Source organism: Dendrobium catenatum, unplaced genomic scaffold (genome assembly GCF_001605985.2).
Source record: "Dendrobium catenatum unplaced genomic scaffold, ASM160598v2 fragScaff_scaffold_273, whole genome shotgun sequence".
Lineage (NCBI taxonomy): Eukaryota > Viridiplantae > Streptophyta > Magnoliopsida > Asparagales > Orchidaceae > Dendrobium > Dendrobium catenatum.
The window spans coordinates 1,194,143-1,209,531 of NW_021318735.1; the positions used below are offsets into that span (position 1 = coordinate 1,194,143).

Below are 15,389 nucleotides of genomic sequence, written 5' to 3' on the forward strand. Positions count from 1 at the left end.
TCGCACCGGGCTCCCTCCTACCGTGCTACAAGAGCGCGTATAGGTGGTTCTCCGGTCCGCTGCAAACGTCGAGAATGGGATTTGGAACATCATACCTTTGCGTAGCAGTCGTCGGCGGTGTCGGTGTCGAGGTCGAGGACCGTCCCCACCACGCTACAAGAGCGTGTATAGGGCTTACCCGCCTCGTCGTATGCTTCGCACCGGGCTCCCTCCCACCGTGCTACAAGAGCGCGTATAGGTGGTTCCCCGGTCCGCTGCAAACGTCGAGAACGGGATTTAAGTTAGAAATTATACCTTGGCGGTTCTGGCGGGCTGTCGGCTCGTGGATCGAGGCAAGGGCAGAGCAAGCATATTAATTATAATTAATTAATAATTATAATTATCCTTAAATAATTATGTTTATTTAAAATTAAATATAATTAATTAAAATAATTAATTATAATTATTATAATTAATTAAGATAATTAATAATATTTAATTTCAATTAATTAAAACTAATTAATATTAATTAACCTTAATTAATTAATATTAATCAATCATAATTAATAATAAACTAGTTATAATATAATTAATTAATATTAATTTTAATTAAATTAATTATAATTAATTAATATTAATTATAATCATTTAATTAAAATTAATTATAATTAATTATAATAACTAAAATTAATTAGGATAAACATAATTACAATTAATTAAAATTAATTTTAATTAAAAAAGTTAATCCCTCTCCCTCTCCCCTCTCTGATTTGGCGGATACACGGGATTTGGCCGAGCAAGCGCGCGAAGGGGAGAAAGTTACCTTCACTGTCGGCGAGCTCCTGCTCTTGGCTCCGATCAAAATGCCGTAACTTTCGATTCAACAGGAAGGAAGAGTCGTCGAAGGAGCGACGTTGCACAACCACGCGAGAGCAGAAGAAGTGATCGAAAGGGAGAAAGTTTCCTTTGCAGTCGGCGAGCTCCCGCCCGTTGCTTCCGAACAAAATGCCGTAACTTCGATCCGACTGGAAGGAACGTCGGAGGAGCAAAGTCGAACAGCCCTGGAGGGACCGGAGAAGAAGAAGCGCGCGTGAGGGAGAAAGCCTCCTTCACACCGAGCGGGCTCCCGTTCTTTGCTTCCGATCAAGCTGTCGCCACTTCCGATCCTACAGGCAGGGAACGTCGTTGGAGAGGCGAATTCGTTCGGCCACAAAGGAGTCGGAGAAGAGGCGTGAAAGGGATGGAGTTAACTTCACAGTGAGCTGCTCTCGTTGTTGCCTCCGATCAAAATGCCGAACTTCCGATCCGTTAGGAAAGGAATGTCGTCACAGGAGCGAAGTCGACAGCCACGATCAGAGCCGAAGAAGCACGCGGAATGGAGAGAGTTATCTTCACGGTGAGCGGGCTCCAGTTCTTGCCTCCGATCGAAATGTCGTTGATGGAGCGGAGTCGAACAGAGAGAGGGAGAATCGGGATTGATCAGAGAGTTCGGGAGAAGAGAGCGAGAGTATGAGAGAAAGAGCGAGTCAGAGAGCTGAGCTCTCTCATTTTCTCCGACATTTAACGCTGCAGAAAAGTGCCAGGCGACGTCGTGCAAGAAACGACGTTGGATCGTGCGTAGGTACGGCGACGACGTGCGACGAGCATAGCATGTAGGATTTGATTTATTCTCTCTTTTTTTGTTAACTGGATACGGGTCAACAACCAGCCCCTTCCTTACTTTTGAATAGCCACCTATAAGTGACTAGCTTCTTCTCCCCTGGCTTCTCCACCAAGTCCCAAGTGTGATTCTTCCTTAAAGAGGCAATATCCTCTTCCATAGCAAGCTGTCATTCAGTTCTCTCCTCATAACTCATTGCCTCCTTGTAAGAAGTTGGTGCATCACATTGCATAGAATATGCTAAGAGAGCATAAGAAATCACATCAGCAAATCTATACCTTTGAGGAGGCCTAGTTACACGCTGAGGTCTATTCCTAGCCAGCCTATAACTCCTTAGCAACTCCTCAATGGATTCCACCTCATTTTTTTTTATTTTTAGCAGCAACAACACCTTCAGAATTGTTGTCCAGCACTTCTATTTCTATATGATGTTGATGTCCTGAACTAGAACAAGCCCCTGAACACCTTCCAACAGTTGTAGAAACATCTTTTTCATCCATAGGAACCGGCTGAACCCTTTTAGGAATAAGATCAACCATCTCATGTTCATTAAAAGTGAAAGTGACATCCCTGCTGATTATGCACCTAGGATGTCTTGGTTACAAGCACCAAAGTATGTAGTCATACACATTTTCAGGATGCCTATGAAAATGCATTTGATAGCCCTTGCTTCCAGCTTTTCTTGCTTGATGTGAGCATATACTATACATCCAAACATCATCAACTCTTTGTAACATGCTAGCTGTCCACTCCACATCTCTTGAGGAGTTTTGAAGTCAACTCCACATGAAGGATACCTATTAATAATGAATGCATCCGTGCTAACTGTCAAGGCCCAAAATGACTTAGGAAGTCTTGCATTGTGCAACATACACCTCACCCTCTCCAGAATGGTCCTATTGAACCATTCCAACCCATTCTATTGAGGAGTGTATCTCACAGTTAGGTGTCTTGCTATGCCATGCACCTTACAAAACTTTTTGTACTCATTAGAGCAAAACTTCAATCCATTATCAGTTCTATGCTTTTTAACCTTCTTATCTACTTGATTCTCCAGAAGAACCTTTAATTCCTTGAACTTGTCCAAGGCTTTATTCTTGCCTTTTAAAAAGAAAATTCAAAGCTTTCTAGAATAATCATCAACTAGAGAAAGAAACACATTGTTCCTCCACGAGACTCACACTTGGTTGGCCCCCACAAATCAGCATATACATAATCCAAAACTTCCTTAGAATCATGTCTTGCATTTGAAAATTTCAGCCTCCTTGCTTTGCCAACTATAAAATGCTCACACAAGTCAATCTCCTTGATGTTTGTTCTTCAATTCCAGGCATTGCCTTTAGAGGTGGCTTTCCTTGTTACAAAAAAAAGCACTTCAGTTTGCCTTTAGATTTGGATCTAGCATGATTCTTAGCTTTGGACTCTCACTCCTTAGGTCTACCTTTCATAGAAAGGGCATCAACCGCTCCTTCATGATTCACCTCAACCCCCTTTGAATCTCCTAGAGTTGAGTGCAGCCATGACTTTGGCCATAGCAAGAGTATCCTTCCCATACAACAAGCTGTCCACAAAATGCTCAAATCTAGAAGGTAATGAGCTTATGAGAATGATGGTTTGATATTAATCTTCAATCTTTACTCATACGCTTTTCAAATCCAAGATAATTCAGTTGAATTCATCCAAGTCCGTATTCCGGGTTTGGAATCATTCATTTGCAAAGTGTACAACTTCTTCTTGACGTAAAGCCTATTGGCTAGAGAGCTTTTAAGATACAGAGATCCCAATTTTTCCCAAATCTCTATAGTTGTTCCTTCATCAGCAAACTCCCTTAGAACTTCATCTCCTAAGCATAAAAGGATTGCACAATGTGCCTTATTAAGCACATCCCTGCATGATCTTTGTTTTATCCTCAAGATCCCTTCCTCCAATAGAGTTGTGTCAAACCTTGATGGATTAGAAGAGCTCTCATCTTCAACCTCCATAGGCTAAAATCATTGAGACCTGTGAAATTCTCAATTTAAGCTTAGCAATGGACATCCTTCTTTCAATAACACTGCAGCACCCCTTCAACCCACCTGTCCACATAAATCAGCCCAGTAGCTCTTCAATCCAGCTATTGTATACATAAATTAGCCCAACAGCACTTCAATCTAGCTGTTGTCCACTAAAATCAGCCCAGCAGCCCAGTTGTTGCTCTCCTCCACCTACTTTCCACAAAACCCAGAAAAGGCTTCCCCTCTGGTCACCAACTCTTCCTCCACCTACTGTCCACAAAGAACAGCCCAAGAAAAGTCTTCCCCGCCTGTTGCCTCATCTTCTTCACCAGCTGTCCACAAAAAACAGCCAAGAGGAGCCTTCACTGAATGGTCACCTGCTTCTCCTCCAACTGCTATCCAAAAAAATAGCAAAGAAAACTGCTTCACTGTCGGTCACCCTTCTCCTCCACCTGCCATCCACAAAGAACAGCCACAAAAACTGCTCCACTGCTGGTTCTTCTTGCTGTCCACAAAAACATCCAAGCAAAACTACTCAACCACCAATCACCCTTCTCCTCCGCCTGCTGTCCACAAAGAACAGCCAAGGAAAACTGTTCCACTGGATGGTTACCTGCTTTCCTCCACTTTCTGTTCACAAAACAAACTGCTGTCTTCAGGAAAAACAGCCAAAAAAACCTTTTCGCCACCTGTTTTCCACCCAAAAACAGCCAAGAAAGCTCCACCTGCTGTTTACCAATAACAGCCAAGGAACTCCACCTCTTGGCTTGAATTTCCCCTTCTTGAGATCTAAAAACACCTTCCTTCTTCCTCTTAATATTTATTGACCAAGCTCTAATATCACTTGTTTAAAAACAAACCTAGGATGAATGGATTCTTAAAGTTCTGCACCTTATTTCTACAATAACACCTTGTTTCTTTTCCTTTGCTCCCTCCACACCTGCTGTCCTTGCAACGCCAGTCACCTGCAGTTGCACCTCCGCCAGAGATCTCCACCTTGCCTAGACCAGACAGCCAACTTCTTGCTGCTATTTCCACCTGCCGGATTCTTCTTGTTGTCTGGACCGAGAGAGAAAACAGCTCTCTATTGCTTCCACCCGAGAGAAAGAGAAGGGAAAGAGGGAGAGAGCTCACAGGTTTTGAAAAGGAAAAACTGAAATGATTTATTCATTCATACCTTGAAACAATACAAGCCACCCCTATTTATACTAAAACAATCCAAAGGGGTAAAAGTTAAAATAGCCTAAAACAAAGACTAAAACCAAAACCAAAAAAAACATGTAAAATAAGAACCAATATCTAACAAGAAAAATTAAACTTGAAATATGGGACTTACGACCTTGCTCTATACACAAAGCAACTTGCTCAAGAGCACGTTTAGCTTAATAAGTATGAGTTGAACTTTTTGAAAAAAGATTGGTATTTTTCAAAATAAGTGCAAAATCTTCAAAATATTTACATGGTTTTCGCAGTGAGGGAAATTTAAGTTTGCTATTGCTTACAATCCACACAGCATAATCAAACTTTGGGTTCAAGCATTAGCAAACATGTTTGATTTGAACACTTTTGTAAGCTTTTTTATGCTCATATATGATTTACTTGCGCATTTTTTAATGCACTTGCATGATGCATATGCCCATTTCCCAGTGCACTTATATGATGCACATTTTTTTAAGCACTTGCACACTAGCACAATTTTCAACTAGCCTGTACAATGCATGCGGTTGATGCATTTACACGAGTCTTGATGCCTTATATTTGAGTTTCATGCTACGTGTAAGAGAGTCAAAATTATTCGATTTTAATTATTAAAGCTCAATATTTCATCTTTTATCCGATGTATGTTGTGGATCCAGTGGCGATAGAATTAGAATCTAACATGTGTTCCATTATGTTCTTTTTATCATCTTACATGTTTATTAGCGTACTGGGCCTTGCATAGAATCTGTTCTTCCTCTTATTAGCTTGTTCATTTCACCTCATACAAGTGTAAATTCATTGAGTTCTGTAAGGTTTCTAGTGTTTACGAGTGAAGAGGGAGGAGACTATCTTCTTGGTCATAAGCAAGCTACTACGTTCTGTAGGTCCCTTGTAAGTCCATTTAATATTCAATATTCATGTAGTTATCTCATTTTTTAATTCTCATTTTGTATTTTTTTCTGGTTTTTTTTTCATTGTAAAATTAACCAATTTCATATTCATCAGTCCATTTTTTTTTTCAAATTTTTTTCAATCCGAAATCTGAGAACTTCAGAAAGTCACACATATGTCCCATATGTGCCATGATGTATAGCGTGTCCCCTATGTGCCATGCATGTGTCGCCCTAATGCTGGACAACATCCACTTGAAAATCTCCAACAAAATTTTAAGTGTGCTAAACACGTGTTGGAGAAGTATCCGTGTTGGACACAATCACCGAAGGCATTTTAAAATGTTTGTGCATCATAGGATGAGAACAATAAAGACCATGTTGAAATGCGTCCAGGTAAGCCACCAAAAATCACTTGTTTGAGCAAGGATAACAACAGCAAAGAAATTAAGAAAACTATATTCCAAGTTCAGATCTAAAGACAACTTTCAGATACTATAAATAGGTTTTAATCTTACCACCACGTAATCCTCCATAAATAAATATCATGTCGCCAATTGCAGCAGCCGCATGCCTGCACCTCCGTGTAAGTTCAACTGAAGCATCTCCACCGGCTGTATCAGCACTGTATTTGCCTGTCCTAGGACTTGTCACCACTGATTTTATATCACACCAAACTCCAGCAGCAGTGTCCAGCACTGAAGCATGCAAGAATATAAAGCACTTGTGAGATATCACCCAGTATATCTATGAGAACTTGCAAGTTACAATAAGCAAAGTCAAAGATATGATGCGGAAAGGTGTTTGGTTCAGAATGGTCTAAGTCTTACTAACGAAGGTGAAAGAAAGTCCTGCATCTATGAGAATGCTACATGAAGCGGACACAATATATAATCACAAATACCATAAGTTAGCACTCGCAATGCTTGCAAAAATAAAACAGGATGCAAACTGCCAAGTAAATGACACTCACGGTCAACTTTGCACAAGCTAAAATTGGGCCATCTATTAATCATATCTGTAGGAAGTATCACTGGTGTTCAACTACGGAAAATATTAAAAATGTTCTAATATCAAGATGCCTAGTGAAGAGTTTATTTATGTATCAGCTGCACGAAATATAGAAACAAATGAAATGAAGATGCTACCAGCCAGTGCGGTGTTTCTATATTTTTTCACTATATAGGTCAAGAAAATTTCGTATGCTCTGCATAAAAATGGTTAAACTTAAACTTTAATGAGTCGAAGCAATCAAACAGTCATTTATTGGGCATTTATTATTGCAAGAAAAGCAGGCATAAATTCGTATATGAGAAGCACAAGCATTTCTAAGGAAAGCAATAAATAATAGAAAAAGATAAGTCCACAAAACTCATCAACTTCCGCAAGCTGAAAGCCAAGAGAATTGGATTCAACGATAGAGTTAGATATATAAATGATATCACGTGAAATTACACAAAGATTGACGCAAAAAAGAAGTGCCTCATAATGTTCAGAAATGATTATTAGAGATAGCTTCTGGCTACGGATACCGGATAATCATTTATACATTGCTCAAGAATAGCTTCTTAAGGAACAAAAAAGACGATTATTCCCAACGACTTTTCTTTCCCGTTGAATGTCGACATTTGAAGAGGGAGAATTGCTTGGAGGAGGACAAAAAATGCAAAATGTAAGGAATTCTATAAAATGAATGCATGTACTTATGCCAGAGATGACATGGCTATTAAAGCGGAGGGAATTTAACAAGTATCAAATCTACAATTGTTAAATCTCAACCTCACGATACAAAGAGCATCCACGGCTGTGAACAGTAATCCGTGGGAAGACCGCCTGTATCACATTTATTCCTTCCAGAAGTTGATTTATTGATTTAGGAATGATTGTATTCTCATTATTCTAGAGTTACTTGTTTCCTTATCAATACACCTTGTATAAATCTATAAATAGGGAGTAAATTGCATAATAAAATTCAAGCTTTTCCCTCTCAAATTCTCAATTTTAACATGGTATCAGAGCCAACGGCGATCTTAGATCATCGGAGGAGGAAAAGAAAAAACTCGGAGCATCCGAGACTTGATCGCTGCAGACCTCACACATCGAAGCCAGAAGCCGAAACGAAGCGGAACTTCCGATCCGACAGGAAGGACAAAGAGAGAGGGAGATACCGCAAGAGCGAGCTCCCGTCCCTTCGCTGTCGATCGAGCGAGAGAGATCGCGTCCAAGAGATACCGCACGAGCGAGCTCCCATCCCTTTGCTGCTAGTCGAGCGAGAGAGATCGCGTCCGAGAGAGAAGGAGATCCCGCACGGGCGAGCTCTCGTCCGATCCAACCGGAAGACAGACCAATTTCTTCTCAAACTTCTAATTCGACGAAGGAACACTGTCACGAGCAAGTCCCCTCTCTGTCGCTGGCCCTCGCTCGGTGAAGAAGATCGGCCCTACTCCCGATCCGGGTTTCTTAAGGGACTCGGCTGGTTTTTTTTTTTTTTTTTTGGTTTTTTTTTTTTTGTAAACCAGAAAAAAAAATTATCTTTCGACCTTTATTGTCGAACAAGAAAATTCTAGGAAGCCTTAATTGCTTTCCAATGTCATAAATTAACTCCTTTCAAAGAGTTGATCAAACCGAGGAATCGATGCTACACCAAGGACGAGGTGACCTTCAAAGCATGCAACCTTCCTATCGTCTAAATGGGAAGAACTACCTAAAGTAGTCTCAATTTGTGAAGACCTGAAGGGGAAAGAGAAAATACATCACCTCCTTGGAGGACCAAAAGAAGGAGATCCCATTTTTGGGGCATGGGATGAAGCAGACTCTATGATTATGTCATGGTTGTGGAATTCCATGACTCCAGAAATTAGCGATACATTTATGTTCCTTTCAACTGCAAATGAGAGATGACATGGCTACTAAAACGGAGGGAATTTAACAAGTATCAAATCTACAAGATCTGCAGATGAGCAATTAGTGAAAGAAAGTATAGAGAATGGTTATCAATTCACAAGATTGGAAACAAACACAGCCATAATATTTAAAAAGTTGTTCACAAGACTTTGATACAAATGAGTTTGCCGTAACTGAGTGCATAACCAGGTCATTACCAAAAACAGTAACATAACACTGACATATATCAGTTTCAAAACAGACCTAAAAAACATAAGAACTTACCTGCAACACTTGATGAATCTTCCACCATGCGACCACCACCTAGAGCCCCTCCAGATACATGAAGCCTTGCATTGACAAAAACCTAAAAAAATTTGTTATAGAATATTATTGCATATTTCAAAATGATACTAGAGGGTAGAACATATGGAAAGGAAAGTGAAATCCCCTCACAGCTGCATGTTGGTATCTTGGAGAAGGAGAGACACCCGGAGCAATAGCCCACTCCCAGCGTCCATCTCTATGCTTTGCAAGCCCGTATGCACTTGCCAGCGGCTAAAATATAAGAAAAAATGGAAAGAACCCACATGAAATGAGTAATGATCATAATATTCGAAAGAATTAAAAAGGTAAATACAAGATTAAAAAGGAAACAAAGTTGTTATTTACAACTGTTATATTGTAATCCTTGGAAAGGAGCAAGGAAATTGTACAAATTAAATTCTTTTTCTGCCATGTTAAAACTCAAGAAATATTTACCTGAATCCAAGAAGACAATAGGAAAACTAATTACTAACAAAAATATAACTACGCAGAACCAGCTTTAATTAGAGACAGGATGAAGCAAATCGCCAATTGATAATACAAAGAATTCCAATTCCCATTGTTAATTGAGTCAACATCAAAATGAATGAAAATAAAACACAAAGAGACAGACAAAGAGCAGAGCATTAACCTCTACAGAAAATATTTATTCTAGACTGCCTGTTGTAAGAAAGAATGACAGTTGATAAGATCAATACGGATCAATATATTAAGAAAACCTGATCAATATATTCAGAAATCCGTAGCAATATCAAAAATATATTTAAGAGCATTATTTGAAACAGAAAGGATAGAAAGACTTGAAGCACAGTAATGCCGTGCAAGGAAGGATTTAGTACATTTATTTTATTTTAAATTAGGATTTTATATAGAGAACGACTGGAAGCAGAGTATTGCAGTGCAACAAAGGATTTATTTCATTTATTTTATTTTCAATTAGGATTTTATATTTATTTGGTTTATTCCTTGTTCAATCATCATTAGGGATAATTTTAAGACAGATTTAATTGTGATCTTACCTGTAATACTATTTCTATAAATAGAAATTGTCGTACAAATGTTGATTAAATCTAATGATAGAATCATTTGAGATCAGAGTTTTTGTGCGGCCTACACTCTACAATGATTCTCTTTGTTCTAAATTTCTCCTTGTCGTTTTGTCTTTACCTCTTGTTTCCTCCTCTCTGCCATGTTCACTAGTCTATCTACCCAACGCTCTTCATCTCTCCACCTTTTCGCTCTCCTCCTATGCCAGATTTGTCTATTTCGACTACTCAACTCTACATCAATTTGGATATCAAAGCTAAAACTCGATCCAATGTTTGTCCTATGACCACATGTGACTAAACCCTCAGTCTTCTTTCGCTTGAATTCCACACAACTTATGGCATCCTTTGTATCCGTTTTTTCTCAAGATCCAACCAATTGAGCAGCACTGAGCCCTCTTCAAGTGACTAATCTTGAGATATCTATTCTCTAAAGCTAACAGATTTTGCTCGTCAGCTTCTCCACAAATATCCACATCACTTCTTCCATTAATACGTATAACTTCAGTTCCTCTCCACTCACAAACACCTCAACAACATATCTGACTCCTTTTAAAAGCTTTATATTCAAGCTTGCTAATGTCCTCCACTCCACCGCCACCCCCAGATTTGTATGATCACAATTTCCTCATCAAGTCCAGCACTCACTCTTAGACCTCATCATCACTATCTTCCCACACAAACACCCACGCATGCCTATGAGCTTCCTCAATCTTAACTTGTTATCACCTCTCATGGCCTACTCTCAAGCATACACGTTCACAAGTCATTCTCACTAACGCAACAATCCCTCCAATTACTCACACCTGCATCCTCATCGCTTTATTTGCATGTGTGCACCTACCACTTCTCACCCATGCTTGTGCAATCCTTAACCACGCAATTGCATCTTTATCCACTCACAACCAATTCACAAGCATCCCTGCGTCAGCACTCCCATAAGTTCCTTCCCCCTATTGCATGCAAAATGCTCAGAATTGGGGCTTCACTCACATCCCCACTCGCAACCACATTCTCTAATCTCTTCTTTTTTTTTTTGCATCCTTTAATCTCATTAGTTTGTTTTTAACCCACATTTTAGGTCAAAATGCACTTTGAACCATACACTTTCTCACCCAAATCTAAACCTAAAAAATGAAAAAAAAAATGGAGAAAGAGAGAGAATTGGAGAAATCAATTTCAATTAGTCAATTCTTTAGTCAACTTAAGTTAATCAGTATTTCAATTAAGTTTGATCAGTTTAGTAGTGTACATGAAGACCTCAAAAGGCATTTAGAGATAACTTTCTTGAGCTATGATAATATTTTTAAAGATCAATGAGAAAGCCTTCTATTGAGATTGATGTTCATTCCCCTCAATCTCTTTCTTCAAAAGATAGATTTCTCATTTGTCGCCTTTTCTTTAAAATGAATTTTGCATTCATCACTCTTCTTGAGAATGGATATTGCGAGCCATAGAATGCAGATGAAGAACTTCAGTTCTACCTATAATAATAAGGCAACCATACACAGTAGAATTCTTTGTAGCCTAAGAGGAATTGATGTCCTGCAAGAAATAAATTTAAGATTTATTTCAGTTGTTTCAAATTAAGATTTTAGATTTACTTAGTTTATTTCTTTAGATAATTTAAGAACAGTTGTCTCAATCTTATTTTTAATTCTATTTCTATTAGAAAATTTAACTTTATATCACAAAATATGCCCCAAATGCTTTTTAGACCTGAACAATAAGCCTTATGGTGCAGTCCCGTTAGCTAATCCATGAATATTAAACCTCCTCGTGTCAACCCATGAACCAATAACATAAATTACTTCAAGATGAACCACAACAACAACAACACCATCAAGCCTTTATCCCATTAAGTGGTTCGGCTACATGAATCATTTTTCTCCCTTTTGTCCAATTAAAAGTCAAATTCTCATTTAAATTTAATAAAAAAAGTAATCTCTAATATTTTCTAACATAATCTTATTAGATCTACCTCTACCTAAATGTTTCAGGTTAAAAATCTCAACCGCCCTTGACACTTGATCCCACGGCCAAGATGGGAATCCGTGGGAGGCTCACCTAGATCACACCAATCTCTGTTAAATCTCAATCATCCCTTGACAACTAATCCCATGGCAAAGATAGGAATTCGTGGGAGGCTCATCTGGATCACGCCGATCTCCTTCCATATTTGGGTGGTTGATTTATGAAGGATTATATTAAGGCAATTATGCATGATTCTGTAGTTAATTATTTTTTTATTAAGACAACTTGTATAGATCTATAAATTGAGATAGTTTATGTAATAAAATTAAGCTTTTTCCTCTCCAATTTTCTGAATATAACATGGTATCAGAGCCTTCATTGCCTTGGTTGGAATTTTGAGTTTTTTTACTGCTAGACTTTTTGAAGGGAAGGCCTGGCCTTCCCATCAAAAATGAAAGGGATCGTATTTCATCTTGTTCATTCCTGCGTACATCCAACCGAGAGGGGGAGAGTGCTTCATCTCGCATTCTCGTCGTTTTATTAAGAGAGATCAAAGTCTAATTCGTCTCGTTTGGAGGAGTCGAGCAAGAGCCCCGTGGTCTTTGTGTTCGATCAAGAGAAACGAACGTCTCGTAAAACCCTCTAGCATGTGTGCGACCAAACGGGATGAGAGAGGCATGAGGCCAAAAGATTTTGCACATGTGTCTGGGAGCTAATTGAGTAGGATTGCGCTAACCATTATGTGTGATCAAGGGCGAGCCGATTCATGCATTCTGCTTCCTACTTGTGTGCGTCCAGAGCAACCGAGCAAGTGAGAAGGCTTCCCTTTTTGGTCTTCTGCATGCGGCTAGAGAAGGCACACAAGACCCCTTTTGTGCGTGACTACCTAGTGGCCTAACCGAGTGAAGAAGAGGATCAAGAGAGGGAGCAAGCAAGAACTGCATGCATGTGTGCCTTGGCTAGGATGACCGGCCCTCATGCTTTTGCTGGTGCCGAACCAAGCAATGAATGAGCAGTTGAAGAGAAGTTGTGCATGCAATCTAGTAGGGCCGAACAAAACTGGGAGCCTCTTGAGCACGTGTTTGCTCTCGATTTTATGGATTTGGAAGGATAATTAATTAGCTTTCCCGTTGTCCCACCACAGACCTTTATTGCCGTAATTCTGAGGAGTACAAGTTCCCACCATCGGCCTTCATTGCCTTTATCCCACATAAACTTTAATTCATCTTCAAAACTTCAACAGGAACCTCTTTAATCTTTATATAATTACAAATAATCTAGTACGAAACTAAGATTAAGTATCCATAAAATTATAGCATTGCGACCTTTTGGATAGACAAGGCAAGAAGCATAGCGAAGACTTGGAACATATTAACACTTAAGCAAAGTGAAGCATCAGGTGAGCAACATTGTGAATTTATCCTGTGTATTTCTAGATTTATAATATATTTAAAAATTCATGCTTAAATCTTGTCTAGCACAGGATGCTAAACAGCCCCTAAGGTTGATAGGTTCCTGGGTTGAGTTGTTAAAGCACTTTCTGCTCAAAAATGTTTTTCTGTTTTCCTGTGAATGTCTTCCTAGCTGTCATGATTAGTTCTGATATTTTGACATTACGCAAGCTTAGTTAATGGCTACTATCTTATTTCAATTCAATTGTGGATTTTACCTTCCAATCAGTACTATAACGCCAGTTAAAATGTATATATATATATATATATCTTGTTTGGTTAGGTAGATCCAGAGTAAAGTAAAATCGTTTTTTTTTTTTTTTGGTAATAATTTGAAAGAAACTATGGAAACTCATGCATTCATCTGTTAGTACACCTTTTTAGCACAAATTTCTTATTGCTAAATAGTTTTTGAACTTAATTCTTGTTTTGACTAAGACTTCGTTTGAGAAAATTTTCTTATTGCTTTCTAAAATCGGCTTTTAGCTTTTCCTTTCACAACCCATCCATTTGCTATAGCTTTTCCTTTCACGACCCATCCATTTGCTACTCCCCGCTCTGGATAGCTCTTTTTAGCTATGTGATTAGTTGGAGTTATCTTAAGTGGATGGTGCTGAACCTCACTGGACTCCTAATCGAACATAATGTCGGCTCATTGATAAGTCCCCACCTTCCGCCCTTTAGTTTTGCTTCTATGTCTCCTGGGCATTAATTGGCTTTTTGGCATTCATTTCAATCTCAAACTACACAAAACAGGATCCGAAGAGTTACCTGCCATCAAAGCTTCCTCGAAATTACAGGGTTCAAATCTCCGTGGAATCGCATACTTGGCACTTTCGGTCGCCAAATCACCTAATACTGTAGCGAACTCCAAAAGCAAAAGACGATGAAAAACGAGATGAAGCAAGATTTCGCAGTTTTTTTCAAAGAAATAACTGGTGATATCGTTTGAGCGTACCTCGCTGGGTTTGGGAAAAGACCTGAGATGCGAGGGCTAGGACGAGAGATATCTGGGCCTCCAGAGCCATCTGAGTCTTGCGAGTATTTACGCCTCTTTCCAACCCGGCCAATATCTTTCCCAGTGATCGCCTGGGGCTTCCGGGCTGGTCGCTCGGACGGCGAAGGATCGCAACTGGCTTCCCCACCGCAAGCATCTCTCTCTCTCTCTCTCTTTCGGGGTTCAATTCATCGGAATTAAGGAGGCGGACTGGACAGGGTTGGGAAGATCAGTGGATGCGATTAGTTTCAATCCAGCAACGAGAATGATGCAAACTTCCGAGCTCCCGTCCTTAAATCCGATGAAAATGCCGCAACTTCCGATCGAACAGGTAAAGGACACGTCTTCGAAGGAGAGAAGTCAAACAAGAACGAAGGAGCCGAAGAAGCCTCTCGTGCAATCTTAGACCTCCTGCGAAGCAATGAAGCCCAACAGCAACGAAGCAATGAAGCCCAACAGCAACGACGCAAAGGAATTCTTCATCTAGTAAATTTATAACCCGCTCAATATGAGCGGGTTTCTAATTCGTGCAAAACAGGCCCCGTAATACACTCATAACTAAACAATCAAATTTAGTAAATACATGTATTTGTTTTATTTTACACTCCTAATTCAGGCAATCAAACAACCCCTAAATAGAATCAATGGAGAAAGGAAATGTCATGTCTAAATTGTTCTGTAACTGGGTTCTTTTATAATTTTCTATGAAGTTAATGATTACATGTTTAGATTTTAATTCACTACAATGGAGAAAAAAATATAAATCTCATGTTTAAAATTACAACAATGATTTCAGCGGATTCACTATGAATTTAACATAAGAACAGCTCTCCAAATGGCTAGTAATTAATAATTACTCACTTGTTCTAAGAGAAATTGTAATTTTCAAATTGGGATAATTGTATTTTATGATGAATGCGAATTTATTTATTTATTTGTTATTTTACAGATGCCAGAGGTTCTTTAGATGTTCCCAAACGAAACTGAA

The 15,389-nt window shown here is 39.1% G+C and overlaps 1 protein-coding gene across 2 annotated transcripts in view; it reads right to left on the minus strand.

The window, feature by feature from the left end:
- The window catches only part of LOC110106819 (serine/threonine-protein phosphatase BSL3), a 49,326-nt gene that overhangs the window by 19,981 nt on the left and 13,956 nt on the right, over positions 1-15,389 (minus strand). For both annotated transcript variants that reach the window (XR_002304298.2, XM_020836854.2), the window contains exons 8-10: positions 9,063-9,164; positions 8,892-8,973; positions 6,242-6,421 (exon numbers count right to left, since the gene is read on the minus strand). Coding sequence is in view for 1 of the 2 variants with exons in the window: in XM_020836854.2 (XP_020692513.1) it covers positions 6,242-6,421; positions 8,892-8,973; positions 9,063-9,164 (364 nt within the window). In the remaining variant the exon portion in view is untranslated. The remainder of the gene's footprint in view (positions 1-6,241; positions 6,422-8,891; positions 8,974-9,062; positions 9,165-15,389) is intronic.